Source organism: Temnothorax curvispinosus, unplaced genomic scaffold, assembly GCF_003070985.1.
Source record: "Temnothorax curvispinosus isolate PA1 unplaced genomic scaffold, ASM307098v1 QBEX01011959.1, whole genome shotgun sequence".
NCBI lineage: Eukaryota > Metazoa > Arthropoda > Insecta > Hymenoptera > Formicidae > Temnothorax > Temnothorax curvispinosus.
The window spans coordinates 960,047-980,535 of record NW_020221739.1 but is presented as its reverse complement, the minus strand read 5'-3'; the positions used below and the strand labels follow the sequence as shown (position 1 = coordinate 980,535).

The 20,489-nt window shown below is 37.4% G+C and overlaps 3 protein-coding genes across 10 annotated transcripts in view; all 3 read left to right on the top strand.

The window, feature by feature from the left end:
* The window catches only part of LOC112462019 (trafficking kinesin-binding protein milt), a 43,335-nt gene extending 33,851 nt beyond the window's left edge, over positions 1–9,484 (top strand). For 6 of the 8 annotated variants that reach the window (XM_025027515.1, XM_025027518.1, XM_025027519.1 and 3 more), the window contains 6 exons: positions 4,099–4,175; positions 4,670–5,045; positions 5,240–5,475; positions 5,670–5,863; positions 6,039–6,278; positions 6,363–9,484. In XM_025027515.1, the coding sequence (XP_024883283.1) occupies positions 4,099–4,175; positions 4,670–5,045; positions 5,240–5,475; positions 5,670–5,863; positions 6,039–6,278; positions 6,363–7,845 (2,606 nt within the window). In that variant the 3' untranslated portion in view covers positions 7,846–9,484. The other 2 variants (XM_025027521.1, XM_025027520.1) reach the window with 2 other exon arrangements.
* Positions 9,485–11,690: 2,206 nt separating this feature from the next.
* On the top strand, positions 11,691–13,168 carry LOC112462015 (60S ribosomal protein L11). Its single transcript, XM_025027508.1, has 5 exons — positions 11,691–11,711; positions 12,118–12,309; positions 12,397–12,546; positions 12,628–12,775; positions 12,996–13,168. Exons 1-5 carry the CDS (start codon positions 11,706–11,708, stop codon positions 13,121–13,123), a joined length of 624 nt encoding a protein of 207 aa, XP_024883276.1. The 5' UTR covers positions 11,691–11,705; the 3' UTR covers positions 13,124–13,168.
* A 578-nt stretch (positions 13,169–13,746) lies between these two features.
* Positions 13,747–20,438, top strand: LOC112462006. Its single transcript, XM_025027496.1, has 5 exons — positions 13,747–13,965; positions 14,171–17,141; positions 17,356–18,002; positions 18,231–18,349; positions 18,457–20,438. The coding sequence occupies exons 1-5, from the start codon at positions 13,840–13,842 to the stop codon at positions 19,412–19,414; spliced, it is 4,821 nt and encodes a 1,606-aa protein (XP_024883264.1). The 5' UTR covers positions 13,747–13,839; the 3' UTR covers positions 19,415–20,438.
* The last annotated feature ends 51 nt before the right edge of the window (positions 20,439–20,489 follow it).

The window sequence follows — 20,489 nt, the reverse complement described above, 5'->3', positions numbered from 1 at the left end:
CGCTCTGTATTTTCGATTTAAATTGAACGAAATACTGGTTGCGTTCAACCGTATCTCTCGTGAAGGATACAATACCGTAGCCTTCCGATAGTTAGAGCGATATTTTAACTGCACGGTCCGTGGTTTTTAATCGCACTGTTTCACATAAAGCGAATTATAAAAAGATGTCGAAAACGCGCTGCGAACTGTATTTTATCTTACGATAAAAATATTACGAGGTCGCAAACGCGATTTCATAAATTTTCTCGATCTCACCTCTTTACGGAACTGGTTCGCTATCAAAGGAGTACATGCGAAGGAAACACCTAAGAAGAAAAGTCAAAGCTCAAGTAAAAAATTAAAGTGTGTGTTCCAAATCGTACAGTCTATATGCAAAAAGAATTTTAAAAAATTAAGATTTTACTTGAAAAAATATTCTGTGATAAAAATTTTCCCTCGAATATCTCGTGCGAGATTAACAAGTTAACGTTGAAGCTCTCAAGTTTTTGGTGAACTTAAAAAATTCCAAACAGAGGTTTTCATTTTATATGTTCTCACATAAACAGAGAGAACTACGACATCGATACCCCCGGTGTCGATTTAGTTCCTTTCAGCATCGTGCTTCGATCGGCAGGGAAATCTTTCGCCTCGCGTGTCGAGGAATCCGTAGCACTTTCTGCAAATTCGCTCATCGATCATCGCGGTCAATTGGCCGTGAAGGTGTCTGTTAACGTAATTCGCTCATGAAGACAGTAGACACCGCGTCGTCGTCGTGAGGACGACGACGATGAGTCCGTTCGGGATGCAGTGGTGGGCATCGAAGCGCCTCTCGTTGGAATTGAAAGTGGCCCATTACGTTTAGTCTCGCTTCTTCAGTATTATTACGGTATAAACAGGCGTCCCTTTTCAATAGAAAAAAAAAAGATCGCTCATGAACCAATTACGTGATGAAGACACCCGTGAAGCATCTGCCTCTTGTCGAGGTATATGATCTCAAATCTATTCCGCTATGTCGTCTTATTTCACTTTTACAAACATTTAGTATTTTAAGCTGCGACATAGGTTTCTTTAAATAAAAGGTAAAAGTATGAAAAATATACACAGTACTGTGTATATCTTGCCTTTATCGCTACAAAATGAAGTTAATCGATATAATTTACGATACATCGGAACCTACAAAATAATAACAGATTTAATTCCCAATTAAATAGTCCTAGAAAAATGAATGCATATAAGTTTCGATGTTTCTTTTCCCAGTCGTTTAGTCCGGTGCACCTGCCTGAGCTTCCAAAACTTGTTTTAAGAGTTTAATGAGCTATTTCTTCAACTAGCTCTCATTATATGGAGATAAAAAAAAACGAACAGCTCAGAATTAGTAGCTGTTTAGCTTTATATAAACTTTAAACTACTCGACGTTGCCCACAGGATTATCATCACAAAGTGTCAAGGAGATGAAATCAGGGGAAAGGGATGGGGTGTCTAAGTTTCACGGTAGCCTGCGGTATTTTCCGCAAGGGTCTAGAGAGTAATTATGCAAAATTTGGTCTAGATCGGTCAAAGGGTTTAGGAGTTAATACTAGCCGATCAAGATTAGAATAATGTCCAATCAATGATAGCCGGATATCATTGATAATTGATCCATTTTGTTAATCTTTGAACGAACTGTCCATTTCTCTGAGCGTAGGAAACATACAGACATTTTAAATTTATACATTTAGATTTAATCTTGCAGAGATTTTTAAACTATCAAAAATGTGAGGCTTGTCGAAACGCGAAATCATATCATATTAGAATATATGAGCGAAGCATCCATTTTTTGTCGGATGAACCGAAGGTTGAAGTGAATCCCTTTCGATTCTCGAGTACTTTCAGGTACCCTTACTCTTCGCACACTCTTCCCTATTTCGAATCCGTTTACGACGCACAAATTGATAATATATTACACCTTAATCTGTTCCTCATCCCTTTCCCCGTTTCGGACGCTGTAGAGCTTTTTGGAAGGCGCGACCTTGGACGTGGACGCGGCGTCTGCGCTTTCCGACGGCCGGCCGGTCCACCTGGCGCGGGATGCGCCAAAGCCGATCGATAGAAGGGATGCAAGAGTCTCTTTCGTGCAACGCGAGCATCTCATTCCGTCTCTCCACGCTTTCGTGTTTCCCTCGTTCGCGTGCCACGTTTTCTCGCCGCTCTCATTAGAGTCGGATCACCCTCCGATCGTGAGACACGCGATACTCCCGCGATTTTCCACGATGCAGCCCGTCCCGTGCGCGGAACGAGCGATCAGCTGCTGAATATCGCTGCATCTGTTGCTTATCGTTCGACTTCGTTTTTTCATTTCTTTCTCGTGAAAACTCTCGACGAGCAGCGTAAATTTTACGGAGAGATTTTTAGCCCAGTTGATCTGGAGAAGTTGCAGGTGTAACGTCGTGAAAATGTCGAGTGCATTAAAAGCGCGTACAGTTAGAATCTCTTCGGGAATTCGTGATGAAGATCAAGAACGCAACGAAGCTGTTTATGAAGACTAACGATTTCCATGAAGTGGACCCGGCCAAGTCTTGAAGGTTTAAAGCCCCCACGTTGCTCTTTCGAAGCAATGCTCGCGCGTACTTTTAGCGTACTCACATTGCGAGATCGTGGTTGTTTCGAATGCATGAAATACGCGCCAGAATCCTTTAACTTGATGTCCTCAGGTAATCAGAAATACATCATGTTATCGCAGACAAATTCCTTAATATTAGCCGATCACGTTACAAGTCCACGTCATTCAAACAAAAAATTGTCGAAACATTGAACATAATTAAGTAAATTATATTTTGCAAAATAGTATTGATATTGAAGGAAACTTATTGATGATTTTATAAGAAGTATTAACAAAATAAAATATAATTAAGATAACCATGGCAATAGAAACTGGCGCATGTGCTCGGACAAATAAGAAAACAAAGATAAAGCTTGGAGCGTGCACGCGAACTAACGTGGCTCTTGGTCCAAAATATTTGCGCCGAAACTTGAAGTTTTTATTTATAAATCATGTTGACACCGCAATCTCAAAATATCGTTTCTACATGGATCAAAATAACTATATATATTCTTTTTCTTGCCAATTAAATGAAGTTAAACGATGAGTTTGTCGAAGAATGCGTGAATACTCGATTGGGATTTGCGTTTCGTTTGCCCGACATAGAATTACCCACATTTTTAGATCGTTGCGCGGGGGATTATAAATAATAGAAGATCGATTATATACAAAAATAAAATATATGCGGGACGGTAATACATGCGTGAAGATCTAATCATTCTGTTATTCAGTTCGCTTCCGAAAGGAGCAAAGCTTTCATTTGTGGTAAAATGTCCTACTTTATATTTCGAAGTAAAGGAATTCGAACCGGTATAATTTCGACGAATTTAATTTTCGACATTACGAGTAAAGAAAGATTGACATTTACTCCACTCACAGTTATAGCATCGCGAATGAGAAATTCTGCGTATCTATTATATCGAAAGCTGAACTCGCTGAAATTTTATCGGTCTCAATCACCATCGTGCGCATCAGTGTTATCGATATCGCAAACGGATTGTGCGCGAAATATTGTTTAACGAATGAAACGTGATACTGCATCCCATACATCGATTGTTTGTGCTCTATAAGTTGTAGAGAATTACATCGTACATACGATGCGATCGATTTTATGTGGTTCACATTTGAGAGAGTATGAAACTAATATTAAAAATTGAATAAAACTACAAAAATATATAATGTTATAAAAATGATTTAGATGTATGAGAAAAAAACCAAGATTAAAGAAATAAGAGTGGATTATTATATCAGGTTAATCATACAAATCATGAATCGAAAGACTGCAATATATGTGTAAAAATTCAACTATATTGATAATGTACTAACGACAACATACATTCTGTAATATTTGTCCATATAAGAAGATAAAAGCTATTAAAAAGAAGTCTATCAAAGCGTTGCTTGTATTATTTTCAGGGCTTAAATGTAATGGTCCGGCCTCTCTGCACACATTGTATAGTGCTGTATTCGTATTTCTTTTTTTAACTATATTTCTTTTTATTCTTTAGCAGTTTAATAACGAACTCATCACTCTGTTACAGTCTTATGTAGCAACCGGGTGAGCCAAATGACCAAGACCTATAATGACATAGAGGCAGTCACAAGGCTTCTGGAGGAGGTAAGCCTGACCGGGAAGCAAGAGCTAATAGAAACTAAGCCCGCGCGCTGTGCATATCGCGTCGTTAAAATTTTACGAGTCGTAAATGTCCGTATCTAAAAATATTAAAGAGACGTCCGAAACAAAATCGATAAGCCGTAACGAATTGATAAGTGATGACCGTTTAAATGACTTGTAAACAGTTATATAATTAGCACTCGCGTAGAATATATAGAACTTCTCTCAAGTTATTAAAAATTTGTTTAAAATTTATTTCTGTATATATTCTTACTCATACTCCTGAATTACCTTCAAGTTTTAGCAATTTAAAGAGAACTATTAGAAATTCTCTTTAGATAACATTATCTTTTCAGAAATATTGATAAAAATACATTATTTTATGTAAGAAATACTATTAAAGATAATTTGACAATGGATTAGCAATAATTGTAGACGAGAGGTCTTCAAAGCTATAACAACTACGAAAATTAAACGGCTACGGTTTTCTTTAACAGAAAGAAAAAGACTTGGAGCTGACAGCGCGCATCGGCAAGGAACTGTTGGCACACAATCAGAAGCTTGAGACTACGGTAAACGCTTTAGAAGCTGAGCTTAAGGAAGCGAACGAGAAGATCACACAGTTGAACCATGAGGTGTTGAAGAAGACCGAGCTGATACAGATATTGACGAACGATGTGGACGAGTCTAGCTCGGAGGCCGGAACTCCTACCGGCCTGCGCGGCATTAATTTGGACATGTTGCAGAGAAAGGTTAGCTGTTTGGAAGACGAGAATAAGCAGCTTCGTAACGAGTTCGCGAAACTAGTGCATGATGCCGACAATTCCGAGGAACAGGAGGCACGTCTTGTACAAGACATCGCGACGCAATTAGGTATACTATCGTATCTATATCTGTTTGTTTTTGTATGAAAATGTATCTGCTTGTAATACATATTTTATATTTTATATTAAATAATGCTTTAATCAATTTGTATTGGCAAAATTAGATAACTTTTTAATCGATAATGAGATCATATGATCATCAGACGGCTGTAGCATTGTTAAATAACTTCTGGCAAATAATAGCAAACGCCAACATGGAGGTGGATGGGATAGCGGAGGAGCTCGGTCGGCAAAAGGATGAGAATCGATTGCAGCATGAGCAAATAATTAGTCTTACTGCGAAATTAGCTGAGACAGAGCTTAGACTCGCTCAGCTGATGGCGGAGCACGACGAAGTGGGAGCGACTCTAGTCATCACTAGGGATAATCAAAATACACTTGCCGCTGAACTAGCTGAATTCAAAGAACGATATGCGGAGGTACATTTTTTTGCAAACATGAGAAACGATAGAGTAATTAATTATTTCGTTCAAGTCTCGTGAGAATCATGTAATATATATAGAAAAATAACTCGATGGTTAATACATTAAGATCTGAATTATTATCTCGTTTGTATAAATCTTTTTCTGTAAAAATACATCTCTATCGAGACACTGCATGTTATATACTTCAGGTGGTGAACTTACTAGCCGAAACGCAAGAGCAGTTGCGAAAACAGAGAAAACGTGGAATGCCAACTGTACGTGGTGGGTCGTTATTCCCATCGATGGGCGCAGCACCTCAACCGGATTCTATCGCTTCGGAACTGGAATCGTCCCTTTACTCGGAATTAAGTATTGATTCTGGGATCGGTGCAGGTGACAGGATGTACGTTACGAAGCTGCGTCTAATGCTCTATTATTATTAAATTTGAATATAACTTATGTTATTATTAGATTTGAAATTTTCATCAAATATTCTTGCATATTCAAACCATAAGAATTATAGTTTCAATAATTACGTAGCAGTTAATAAAATAATTTGTATTGCGTTTATTTTGTAGACCAACCTACAAGAAAGTGTTTGAGACCGTTCGTAGCGCATCTCGTGCAACGTGTGCGGGAATGGATCCCAATCAGTTTCCTAGAATAGGTTCCATGACGACGTCGACATTGTCCAGCAGTTCTGTTGGCCCGCGGATGAGTTGTGGGCAAGTGCGACAGCAAGCATCTACATTTCCCAGTTTGGATTCTACCGGTCAAAGTAATGACGGATCCTTGCTCATCGAGACGGAAGATTATCCGTATGTATCCATTTTTCTTTTCGTGAAAAAAATACAAATCGATTTTCCAATATGATCTGAAAGTGAAACTCTGCTATATTTCAGGGGACCACAACGAATGGGTGTACCTGGTGCTCCTGGTGCTGCTGATTTAGAAGCCGCTATACGTCGTCTAACACCCGCGGAAGTATTAGCGAGGCGTGCGTGTCTCAGCACAGGTGCCGGCTACAGTTACGATTACGACGGTGGCATATTACATTCCCCGCCAACCTTCTTACCTTTCGACTGTCGCACTCCGGACAGCATCATGTCGACCGGCAGTAGCGGCAATCTGAGCGGCTTCAGCGGCAACAGCGGCAACGCTTGGCGTATCCCACAGAAACTGCAGATAGTCAAACCAATGGAAGGCTCCCAGACGTTGCATCATTGGTCGCGACTGGCGACGCCAACATTAGGTGGATTACTGGAGGACAGACCAGGCGTGAAGACTAGAGGTGGCCGCGCTCTCGAGGATCTCGGTCTTATAACATTCGCGTTGAGCGATTTGGAGGAAGATGAGGAATACACTAATCCCGGTAAACCATTCCAAGACACCGGCTCCATTTACACCTTTACTAACAGCACCGTGATGCATCCGGATGATCATACCATCAGCAGCGTGACACCGAGCATCGTTAGCAGTCGTGTCGCCTCAGCGCCCAACAGTGGTATGAATTCTGGTATGAATTCCGGTATGAGCACTCCTCGCACACACAGCCGTCGCAATTCAACTTCAACATTCTCCACCACGCTTGGATTGGCCAAGATGCTGAACGAAAGAGGAATCAAAGCCGTCACGCCCTCGTGCATAGGCACACCTACTGACGAACGGAATTTCTCGCCGACTGCTACACCGTGCAATAGTCCTGATGCGAGTCTGTCACCTAGGTCATCGTCCCCACCACCGGAGAGCGGTGCCTCGTTGACATTGGGACTGCTTAGCACCGGGGCGGAATTATTGAGACGTACTTTTAGTTACGAGCCTCCAGCGCCGGTGCAAGCTAAGAAAAAAAGACCGAAGTCGACGATCTCGCGCACGGAGAAGAAAGCTCTCACGGGGATACGTCTGGTGGAGAAATTGGAAAGGATTGGTATTGATACAATCATAGCCACTACGGTTAGCTCGTCGATCTCGCCGTTAGCTCTGCAGGGTGCTCTATACACGCGTCGTTCGACTGGAAGTCCAATGGCACAATTGACTTTCCTCAAAACTTCGATGTCCTCCAGTATGAGTCAAGAGAAGTTAATATCTCCCTCGTCTTCAACATCCTCCACTTGTGACGAATTTCCGTCGAGCAAACCGTCGTCATTGCTGGGTAAACGGGATGACAAGGAGCCCAAACCAAGCGTGTCCGGTTCCAATGCATTTAGCTCGAGAGCAACGGGTCAGTCGCCAGATCGACAACGACGATCGGGTGCTAAAGCGACGAGACCCGATTTGGGACGAGTTAAGCCGCCAGCTCCGACGCCTGTAACTAAAGAATCCAAACAGTCGGCATTGGGAGCAATAAGTTCGCTTCTTTTTGGTCGTAAAGGTGGTTTATTGTGAATATTTTGTAGAATCTGTAATGCGATAGGGGACGAATCGATCAATTCCAGCGAATTATTTTTTAACATGTTCGCAGAGAAAGAGCTTATTTGTTTTGCTACCTGGAAATTTTAGTTCGTGTAATGTAATTACTTGAGTACACGATATGCTCCTGTCGTCAGTATTATCGACTGTCTACACTTTTGACGTATTCGCTGATTTGATACAGTAATTTTCGAATCTAACGTGGTGAATCGTTGTAAATAATCATGAGAAAGTGGTGTTAACGTTAATAAGATATACAAATCAGATTGCTATTCTATACAAACATATTTTAAGTTTTATTCTAAAGAATGAATTAAAACTGAGACGAATACAGAAGGGCGAAATATACTGTGTACAGTAAAAATACACAAAATCATTATACATTTTAAATTTTATTTTAAAATCTATAATGAATTAAAAACCGGATAGGTACAGAAGGGTTTTTTGATAGTTTGTGATAAATGAAGGGAAATCCATAAGTTACTAGCTCAAACGAAGATGAAAGATTATTTTAACAAAAATAATTGTATGATCTTCGACTATGTATCCGTGGACTGCTAGTTTTATAATATTTACGCATTATATTACATTTGATAACGCAAAAATTTAAAAATCAAGATACATTGTGTATAATTGGCGATATAATTCAAAAGATTCGTTATATATCAACTATATTAATTACATTATTAGAATTATGTATAAAAATCGATGCATACTATTTAATAAATTTTTTATTTAATAATTTATTTTTTACAAATCAAAAGAAATCGACAATACAACTAAATATCGTTTTTATAGAAAAATATTGTGTAATACACAATATTAGTAAAAACTAGTCAAACTGCGGCTTTTAGTCTATCTTATTTTATTTATTCATTTTATTTTATTAATATCTATAGTTAATAAATATCCCAATTTTGCGCAGGTTTAATAGACCGAACAATCTTTACACTTGGGAACATTTCGCTCAATATCTCGCTATAAGATACGCAAATTATTTAGTGCAGTCCATATTCTTACATAGTTAAAGATTGAAATCTCAACGATATGGAGAACAAAAAAACAAATTAAGAAAGCTATAATGGCAGGGTAGTTAAAGAAATTAATATTGTATTCGAAATTCGTAGCGACAGGAAAATAAGCTGTTATTACCAATGCAATATAAACAATTAGGATACAAAGGGCAGGGAGGATGCTGAGAATGGTGCATCGTACTATAATGCATTATTTTATAATAATTTAGCACAAAGTCAAATCTCTGGTGCTTATTTTCTTAATTTATTTTCCTTAGCGAACGCTTGGTGACGACGAGTAGTCGTAGCAGCATCGTCAATGCTATTGTCAGTCTTTGCACGCGGAAGATTGCGCATTTAGCGTTGTTTTATTGTACTGTATATAGCTGAATGCAGCGGGGCGGTAAAGCGCCTCGCAATCATTCTTTTATTTTTCTTAGCGACTTCTTTCGCATAACTTGGTAATTTATTGCAACCTTGTTTCCCGCAAGTGGGCCTGAGTTTTACGTAAGAGGACATGTAATGTATCATAGAGAAGAGTGTTTAGCTCGACGCAGCCTTGTACATAGACGTACAAATTAATAAATTAAATTGGAAAATAACGCTGTGTCGTTATCCTACCTCGTTTGCATTACCGCCGACATCTCCCTGCATCGTTCCTTCGATCGTTCGAGAGGCCTAGAGAGCTAATCGGGAATCGCAGCGGAATATAGCTGCGCGCGTTACTGTAAATAGAACGTCTGACGAAACGATCGTGGAAATGTCATATATGTTTTACGTGCAATTACGCTTTGTATCGGGGGGGGGGGGGGGGGGGGGGATACAGAATCAAACATGGAGCGAGAAGTCTCGATAAAAATCAGCATTTATTGTTCCGATGATTATTTATTCCCGCGACATAATTTCAAATGTATGAGAAACGATTTTGAAGAAATTTCCTTGAACTTATCCCGAAAAATGAATTGCATATTCAATATGATGAAAATTAAATATTCCATATAAAGGACAGTTAGAATGTGCTGAAAATGCATTTAGGTAAAATGTTGATCTTTCTCTCTTAGGAGCATAACGTATTATATTTTCGTTACGGCAAATTATTATAAAGATCAAGCGTATCAGTATAATTTATAATCAAATGAGTGAATGTACAATTATTTAACGGAATGAATAAGGAGAGCTTTCCGTAGATTCGCGCTGGTTTCCTATGAGAACTGATGAAATCGATAAAGAATAAGCATTACGCAAAATTAGGTAATTATAAAGTATAAAATAGAATGTAAAAGTAAAAAGTTTCCTGCGTAATTTATTCAAGAGAATTTACAGTTAAAGAGATTATCCAAGTAAATCAGTTTTATATTCAGTTTTCACAGTAAGCGAAAAAAACACGACAGGTTCACAAATCAACAAATAGATTAATTTCCTTGATTACGATTAATGAGTACATAGATTCGCGCGGGTTTCCTATGAAAACTGATGGAATCGATGAAAAATACGCATTATGCAGAATAAGGTATAAAAAGTATAAAATATAATGTGCAAAGAAAAAGTTTCCTGCGTAATTTGTTCGAGGGATCTTTTACTATCTATACATTTCAGATAGATAAGTGAGTTTATATTCAGTTTCCATGGTAACCAACAAGAAGAAACACGATTGCGCCACAAAGCAATAAGTAGATTAATTTTCGTAATTATATATATGTTTGAAAAGCCGCATTGCCTCGACGAACAAGAGCATTCGAGAGACAAGAGAAATGTAATTGTTACGTAACTAAAGAGTAAAGGGGTCGTGTATTTAGTATATGGTTGTGTACACTAATGTCTGCTAAACTATAAATATTAAGATCGAGGCCTTAATATGCATAAAATTTTCTCGTTTAGTATCCGAGGTTTTATTTCAGATCATGTTTTCATGCTGGCACCTGTACTTAAATTTCATGTACGCTTTCCGTCAATCAGAAATGCGACGATTCGCCATGATTTATTCGAGCGGTCAGCTACATTTACGTCATTTACGATGAGCATGTCTACAGCAAACAACCTTTTTATCGAAGGTGCTATGTAATCATTTTAGATCTATGGCAAGTAGAGATGTCATACCTCCAAAATGAACAATAAATATATTTAAATATTAACAGTGCAGTCTTTTTTACGAGTTATTGCAGCGTTAAATTCGTCTCGCAAATCAATTCTTATAAGAATAAGTTTCTTTTATAACTTTTGCTTCATTTCAATTTATTTTTATTTAATTAAGAAAAAGCAAAATTTTAGAATATTAATATATATTTTGTAATTTATAACGGATATTTATGTTCAAACTTTATGCCGCTTTGTTTAACTCATTCATATTTTCTAATTAATTTTTCCAATTGTGAAATTTATTATACTTTTAATTGTAATATAAAGTAAACTGTATTGTTGCAAAAATTAAGAAAAAATCAACAATTTCCTCTATTTATTTTTTTCTTCTATTTTATCCTTCGTTGTGATTTGTGAATGGTTGTGGTTAAACGTGTCAACGTCGACGCTCTCGTAAATTCTTATCCAATAAGTAAATTTATTACCTAGAAATTTTTTAAATCTTTAATTGCTTATGCCTGTTAATTGGCGAAGACAAAAAAAATGCTTAGCGATTCTTTAATATGATTGGTTCTTGCCTTTAGATCCTCGTTTGAGCTAAGTGCAGAGACCAATCGTAATAAAGAATATCACTGCGCCTATCGAACAGCCCGAACAGGAATGATCGATCCAAAATTGTGAGAATCGAACTGAATCGCGGACTGTCGACTATCGCGGAGGTCGTGAAAATTGCCTCTTCTCTTCAACATGGCGGTGAGTGTTGGTTTCTCGCTTCAAAGATTTTTCGTTTAATCTACGTGTATCTTTTTTACAATTTAATTCTGTTAAATATCCTTATGACATAGAAATAACTGATATTAAAAATTATGGAGAATATTAAATTTGTCCTAAAGTTGCCTATTTTTGAGGTTGTCTCTGCGTCACGTGGACGAGATTTCACGCTTGGTTCGATCGGTTTTAACATATTGCTATTGCTGCTATTAGATTTGTTCGGCAATAAAGCTTCTTGATTCATTTATTCTTAACTTTGGATTAATTAATATCAACATGACTGATTTATTAAAAATGTTTCATTCATACGTTGCTAGGTACACTGTCAAGTGTAGAGGTTAATAATGTACTCGATGTGGATGTTAATAATTGTACTTTAATTAATTAGGATGCAGAAAAAGCGCCCGAAGAAAAGGTCGAGAAAAAGACCGGTAAGAAGACCGGTAGGAAGCCCGATAAAAAGACGAAGAAGGAGCCGAAAGATGCATCCAAAAATATAATGCGTGAAGTCAAAATCCGGAAGTTATGCCTGAATATTTGCGTGGGCGAATCTGGTGATCGATTGACGCGTGCCGCCAAGGTAGGTTTTCCAAGGATGTTGTTTTTGTTTTAATGAAGATGTTTCTAACAATTGAACCTTTAAAGTTTAAAATAATTTTTTGTATAGGTCTTGGAACAACTGACCGGCCAGCAACCAGTATTTTCCAAAGCTCGGTATACGGTACGTTCGTTCGGTATCCGTCGTAATGAAAAGATAGCTGTCCATTGTACTGTACGCGGCGCCAAAGCTGAAGAGATTCTGGAACGTGGCTTGAAGGTGAAGTAAAGACTCTACATTTATTATTTACACTATATGTATTATAACACTGTATTCCTAACATGTCATTTTTGGTTATAGGTACGCGAATATGAATTGAGGAAGGAAAACTTCTCCTGTACTGGAAACTTCGGTTTCGGCATTCAAGAGCATATCGACTTGGGAATCAAGTATGATCCCAGTATCGGTATCTACGGTTTGGACTTCTACGTTGTACTTGGACGTCCAGGTTAATAATAACTACATTTTAATTATATATAGAAAATCAAGAAATATGTATAATAGATATTTTTGTCTTGTAATAGTATCTATATATTTAAATGTGCTAGAAAAAATGTTTTATATTTTTAATTCACGTTTATTTCACTGAACGTGTTATTTGATTGAGATTACACTTAAATATTATGTCAAACTTATCTATATTAAATATGTATTTTATTTTTGTGTAGGATTTAATGTAGCGCATAGAAGAAGAAAGACCGGTAAGGTTGGTTTTCAACACCGTCTTACCAAAGAAGATGCCATGAAATGGTTCCAGCAGAAATATGATGGTATCATTATAGCCGGAAAGAAATAATATATATTGTATAAATATATATTGCATAAAAAATTTTAACAATAATTGTTTACTATTTAATATTCACACCTCATATATAATGAAACTCCACGCCTTAATTTTATAAACATAATGTTCTTTCAAATTCTATATTCAAATCATATATTTATTTAATAGAATTGTAAAGCTTAATTAAAATATTCCAAACGAGATATCTACGAGAAGATCACTGTTTTAAAACATGCATTTAATTCTCACATATATAGAAAATAGTTTCTGTGTAAGTGATGGACTCCATTTATTTTTAATTTTTATATTTTTTTCTTTGCCTTTTTTTTTAATTAAAAGGATGATTAGAAACTGAAAATTCCTGAAGAATACGACCTTGTTAATTGAGCATTCAGGTATATAACATTTGTTGTATCTCATAATTTCAGACGCATAGATCATATTTAAAGACGAGTTAAATTTCGTGAATTAAAATTCGTTAATGAAAATGTACAGAAAATGGCGGAGCCAATCAGCACCATTACACCGGTCGCGTAGGTCGCGCGGTCGCGCTTCTCTTTATTTATAGGACTCCAGCGAGTAGTGCGAGTACGCGTCTTATGATCGTAGCCATTCCTCGGATCCGACATGGCCGTTCCTGTCATTTTAAATTTGAGTTAAACTGTATTGCACGGCTGCGTTCGGCAGGAGTTCGCGTGCAAGTTTAACGCGATCTTCCTCGATGAAATATGTCAATACACGTTACCATGACCGGGAATCCTGTAAACGTACGCCGTGGGAGAATGGTGCTGTCCGATCTGGATCAGATCAAGAAGAACGAACGTGATCGCCGACGAAGGTTACGCTTGGAGCAGGTATGTTTATTCGTCGAAAATTTTCAAACCCGGCCCGATTCGAAGCCAAGATTCGAAGAAGTGAGTAAAATACGAGTCCCCGATCCCTTTTAATTGGAATCTACATAATTGAACTGTACACACTGTCAATTTTCTATGTTTTATCGTGCGCCCCTTGACAATGTAAACATCAGTCAAAAGTGTAAAGTGACATATTGCGTTGCAGGTTCGGCAGCAGTCAAAGGAGATATCGAATCGACTTTTAGAACGTGCCAAGAATATAGCAAAAAAAGAGCTTAGCAAATTGGAGAGAGACGGGAAGTCAGAACTTAGGGAGATGCACGATAGAAAGATCATGGACATACAACGCAAGTATCAGGAAGATTTGGAGGACATCGGTCAAGCTCATGCCTCTGCTGCCTTGCAACCGGATGCAGACGCGATAATAGAGGTAGAGGAAAGGAAAGATAGAGCTGTGGCGCAAAAAAGAGGAAAGGACGCTCTAGAGCGTGTGAAGGAAGCAAAACAGATGGACGATGATGCGGAAGCAGCTCATCAGGAAAGATTACGTAGAGTGCGAGAAATAGAAAATATAAGGGCTGCGATGGTGGCCAAACTTCCAAAGCTGCCGTTATCTGAGGAAAATGACAGGATGGAAAGAAATCCTTCTCAAAGTGCAAATGAGGAAATTATGCAGGAAGTACTGACTCCAAATAGGAAAAGCAAAAAAATTCTTCCCAAAAAATCACCTAGAAGGGTAAAGAAACCTAATCTAAAGGAACATCAAGAAACATTATCACCAAAACCGGGTCCTTCGGGATTACAAAAGAAATCTGCTGTACAATCTCACGAGTTATCCTCAAGGAAGAAAGCGGACAATTATGTGTCTGATGATATCGAGCATATTATTGATGATACAAGTGATGATCAAGTACCACGAAGAACGGTGCCAACGATGAGCGCTATACCAACGAAACCTGACAAGATAGCAAGATACAATCCAGAAGATTATACACAAAACACGTCAAGCAGCGTCAGCAGTAGTAGTTCTAGTTCAACCAGCGACGACTCGTCATATTTTTCTGACGTCGTAGAACAAATTACTTGCAATAAGACTCCGAGGACTCCAGCTTCAACAGAGAACAAAGTACGATCGCAATGTAATCGCAATATGCAGCAGAGATACGTCTACGACAGGCCTCTTGGTATGGTTGAAAGAATTGACATCAGAAATGAGCCAAGCGCGATGGAAGTAGCGCGGGCAATGAAAAATGCAGACGATGTAGAAACGCATATATCCAAAACCCACAAATTAAATGCTCAACGTCGTGGCGAGGATGCGATTTTGCGAGAGAAAGTACGGAGAGATTATCAGGCGCTGCTACAAAATCTAGATCATCTTGCACAGGAAGAACGCAAGCTAAAAGCTAGTCAGATTCAATCCGCGGAGGAAGATACACACATGCGACTACATCAGAGAAGTAAATGCCAGGAAGAACATCAAAAGAGGTTGAACCGTGCAGCTAAAAAGGTTCTCTGTACAGACGGCGCATCGACCCGGCGCACTCATCTCACAGAAAGAGTCATTACTTTACCAACGCGGAAAAAAGACGGCATGCATGATGACGTACCACATTCCACATGGCAAGATCCTTATCTCATTGAAGAGCAGGTAGACGTTTGTCACACAGATGTTTGTCACACAGGTGTTTGTCACACAGAACAAGATAAAGATAGTAAAATGTCGCGCGAAGAACAAATACTGGATATGCTGAAGAAAGTTGAAAGGCAAAAAAGATTGCTGTTACAAGAATTTGGCGCCAGTTTGCCAGATAATATATTTAATGTCAGCATGAGGTCACTCTTTGAAGATAAAACGCCAATAAAAGCACCAGAATCTAGTACTGCCAAGCCCTTGTCACCCGAAGTTAAAGTCATAAATATGTCTAGTAGTGACGAATGCGTCAGAAAAGATCGTAAGATGAAGAAACCTGATAAATCACCTGCAAAAAAAATTGAGATTGCTTGTCAGACAGCACTAGAACAAACGGGTCCAGCGGAGAATAAGAGCGTACAAGTAGAATTACCTGAAAAAGACGCGCCACATCCCAGCCGAGACGCAACTGCACGAGCACCCCATCCGATTGAACCAAAAATTACTATTATTACACCGGAGACGGACGACAGCAGCAATAATTCGACAAGCTCTGAGATTAGTGGGATGGTCATTGAGATTGATAAGAAAGAAGTAATTGTAACACCTAAGAAGAGAAAGAACAGCGTGAGAGTATCGAAGCGACCGTCGCCTCGAGTTTATCAAAAGATTCGCTCAACGTCCGTCAGTTCTAAAGCGACGTCACCCATGAAGAGGTTCTCGCGGTTTCAGTCAGGCTCCCGCCTGACTCCTCAGAAGAAGACGAAATGTTTGGATACGGCAGACACAGCTACCAGAAGAGTTGATATACACATGAGCGAGTCTGCTCAAGATGAGACAGATCCATCGCAGGAAACCAGAGTGTCGATAGATGCTAGCGCGGAAAGTTCACAGACAGTTTCAGGTATGAACGATGAAGATCGATCTACGGGTAAGCCGTATCAGGTTCGGACTCAAACGAAAAGGTGGATTCGGATAAAAGATACTTCAGATACGTCAACGTCCACCGCCTTTGCAAGCCCACCGCCAGTAAAGCCTAGATCGGTGTTTGACGCTCTGAGTAACGTCACGCCGATCTTAGAAATGTTAGATTCTCCGGGACCCGAATGGAGAAGATTACAAGACATCAGCCCTGTTTCCACACCGGAAACTCCTTCGCCGCGCACAATGATGATGCCATCGAACATTCCGCACCGCGATAGGATTACCAGGATGCTTAGATTTAGTTTGAATGATTCTCAGAATGGCAGTACTGTGATATCGGCACGAAAGGACCAGTCTACCATTACAGATCCATCAGACGTTTGTCAGAAATCTGCAGCATCAGAACGTGTATCTATTTCAGAGCAGCCATCATCCAAAGTCTGTATATGCAAAAATCCCCAATGTAAATTGCTACATATAAAACTTGACGATATTCACGATTATGCTTTAAAAAATTGTCCTGAAATATTGGAAAAGTATGAAGACCTACAAAATTTATGTGCGGAAAGAATAGCGTCTTTAACTGACCTCATTGAAAAAGTACGAAATGAACAAAAAGGTAAAGTATTATTACAACGTCATTTATTTAACATATGCAGTTTAATTTTAATCACCCACGAGATATTTTTATACTGTTGTGATTCCAATTAAATCTATATAATGTATCACTAATACTTGACAAAATAACATATTGAATTATGTGTTAGATTGAATATGTTAATAGAACATTGTTTTTGTCCGAAATTTTAAATGGCATTACATATTTATTGCAGATATGGATTTTTCGCTAATTAGTCCAAGCGATGACAATAGCTTAATGCAAATTTCTACGCCCAAAGCATCCCGTGACGATGCCCAAGCAGTACGTAGATTGATTGACAGTATAGAAGCAATTCATGCCCAACTTGCAAGAACTCTCCTTGAATCACAAAGAATTATGCGAGGAAGCGAAACAGGTTTAAAGGATGAAACTTTATGCGATGCGGAAATCCAGGCGATCACTTCTACTCCCCGAAGTAAATTAATAGATACTGTTAAAGCACATGTACAGGAATCCAAAGTAGTAGAAGGCAGAGCTAAGCCAAAAATTATTAGCAATGAAAAAGTTAATATACAGCTTAGCCGATTTATGCAGCAAAAACCTCAAGCAACGTCGGCAACAAAAACAACGGAGCGTAACTCTTGGCCCCCGCGTACGCTTTCTCTTCACGAAGAAGAAATAATAGAGAAATTGTCAAACGAAATTTTGGAACAAAGTAAAAATTTGAACAAACCAAGTACCGCCTTTGCAGCTTTGAAAGAAAATGATGAGACACAGCATAGAGTATCTTCTTTTAAGGATTTCAATCTAAAAAAGAATGCTTCATTAGAACGTGAAAAAGATAATAGCATTACAAACGAACTTGCTTCTACTTCAGAGGTATGTAATATATCTTCATATCTTTATTTGTACATGTAACATTTTTTATTCACATAAAAATACAAATGAGAAAAGGAGAGAGAAATATTTGTACATATATTAAATATATGAGTAGTTTATTTATAACATTTGATTAGACATGTTAAAAGCACGATAAAATAATTAATACCATTTGACAAAACAATTTCTATGTATGAATACTATTTTACATGTTATATGCATTTTTAGACAGCAAAAGAAAATGGTTTCATTCCTATATTAACTGGCATTCCCAAAATATTGCGCAATGGATATGCGACATCAATAAGGCCTAAACCTCCCGTTACATTGTTAAATGGACCGTACAGGTAAAATTAATCTAATAATTCTGTTTAGTATGTATATTTCAATTATATGTATATATTTTTTGTTTTTCTTTATATTTCATGAATTATTCTGACTTTAATGCAAACAGACCAGAATTAGAATCATCAGGACATGAATTATCGACGATCGTGGAATTTGATACAACAGATGCAGTTAATAAAAGTAGCAAGAGCCCGGCAAAATCTAAGCCATCTGTTCATGTGGCTCCTTTACCTGTTCAACAGAATCAAAGTTCCTCAAAGAAATCAGCGGATTCGTCATCCGGGATGAAACATTCTACTGAAAAGCTGTCTCCCGCACAGAAATCACAAGAAACTACAACTATCGGCAGTTCTCCTGAAAAGTTAAAAAGTACGTCTGATTGTGTTACGGAAACGAGAGTTGAGGCTGAACGGGAGTACATGCTCGAAAAATGTAATAAACAGTTACAATGTGACACAACCACTGAAGAACCTGTTTCTCAAACGAAAGATAAACTTGGTTCTTCCATAAGTATCGATCTTAATAAAGAGCATAAAGAAAGTAAATATAAAACGACATCTACTAGTGCGTACAGTTTTTCCGGATTATCTGGTATTTCAGAAATAACGAGTACTCCATCATCAGATATGTTAAAGCAGAATTCATCTCCGGAAGAAATGGAAACAGCTTTGAAGAAATTAGGTTTAGGTTGGGCGGTTACGACGCTAAAGAAAACTCGAGAAGCAAGTGCCCTTAGTTCCTCTTCAAACTCGGATGTTACACCAATAAATACAGCCAGAAGAATGATTTCTCCTACTAAGAAACAGCATGATTCGAATGGTTTTCCGGATATCAGTGACGTATCATCGATATCGATCAAAGAAGCTAGCAAGAGTACCGACCAAGCTGTGCTCTTAAAAGGAAGGACTTCCACGCCTAAATTTCAAAATTCAAATTCCAACAGTGAAAGATCCAGTACTACAAATACATCTGAAAGCGTTCAAGATCCAAGTGATAGTTTAACTGTGCCTAATGTGTCACTTACAAAAACGAAATCTGATAATAAGCAATTACAAAGTCCTTGACAGAAAGTGTTTTATATGTATAATTTTATTATTTACTCATTTAGAGATATATATTATAATATTTGATTTTTTTTTATGGGGAATTAGTTGTAAAATAGGGTATTCTCAATATGTGGGACCATTTTCGAACGTTGACATATAAATAATTTTTATCTTGAACGATACATATATATAATTGTTATAATGCGCTCGTGCTTTTGTTGCAAGCAACTCGAGATAAAAAGAGAGGGAGAACCATAGTTCCAAATATCGCAAAAATCTATAAAATATTAAATGGCCATAGATACATCTGGGTTGCGCTAAATGTGACGGAATAAAATGCGAGCATACAACAGCGAATATACAATTTCTTAATATGTTATACTTTATAAAAAGTTTGTATGCAAACTTTTTTTTATTTTATATCTTATTCAAGAAATAATTTATAGGAATGAAACAATTATTGGTTCTGTTACGATTATAAATAGTTGAAATAGTTAAAACGATTGAATGCCGTGGAATTATGACTATCGCGATTTATGACTATCGTGACGAGATTGATGAAATCTTTTAATAGCTTCAAGCATGAGATTACAATAAATTGAATAAGTATATGAAATTAAAAGACTGACAGCGCAATTCTAAACGTGATTTATAAAAACTATATGATGTGTAAAATAGGGAAGTTATATAAGATAACTTTTAAGAAACTGAAGATATATAAGATGAATCTATGAAATATGCACACAAACATTTACACTTTCTCTTGTTTTATACTTTATATTTTTCTAAATAAATAATAGTATTTATATATCTCTCGGTTTTGCTTCGATGATTTGAGTGTGAAAGAATGAGAGAAACCAATTAGCACAATATTATGTATCTATATTTATTTAATTTTAATTATTTTTACACGACGAGAAAGATATACAGAGTGAATTAATAGAATCTGATAATTTTCAAAAAATTACTCATATATGTTATTCGAGAGAATTTATAACTGTTCTTTTAAACAACATTACAATAAATATGCAGTCTAACAATATTTTACAAAAATATCCTAAAAAATATATATATTTCTCGTGTAATAATTCAT

Bases quoted from the DNA above. Each gene is read 5' to 3' on its own strand.
- LOC112462015 (XM_025027508.1), top strand. The intron at 12,310-12,396 runs GTAGGTTTTCCA...TTTTTTGTATAG, and splicing joins GATTGACGCGTGCCGCCAAG to GTCTTGGAACAACTGACCGG. The intron at 12,776-12,995 runs GTTAATAATAAC...ATTTTTGTGTAG, and splicing joins CGTTGTACTTGGACGTCCAG to GATTTAATGTAGCGCATAGA.
- LOC112462006 (XM_025027496.1), top strand. From the start codon at position 13,840: ATGTCAATACACGTTACCATGACCGGGAATCCTGTAAACGTACGCCGT. The intron at 18,003-18,230 runs GTATGTAATATA...ATGCATTTTTAG, and splicing joins AACTTGCTTCTACTTCAGAG to ACAGCAAAAGAAAATGGTTT. The intron at 18,350-18,456 runs GTAAAATTAATC...TAATGCAAACAG, and splicing joins TTGTTAAATGGACCGTACAG to ACCAGAATTAGAATCATCAG.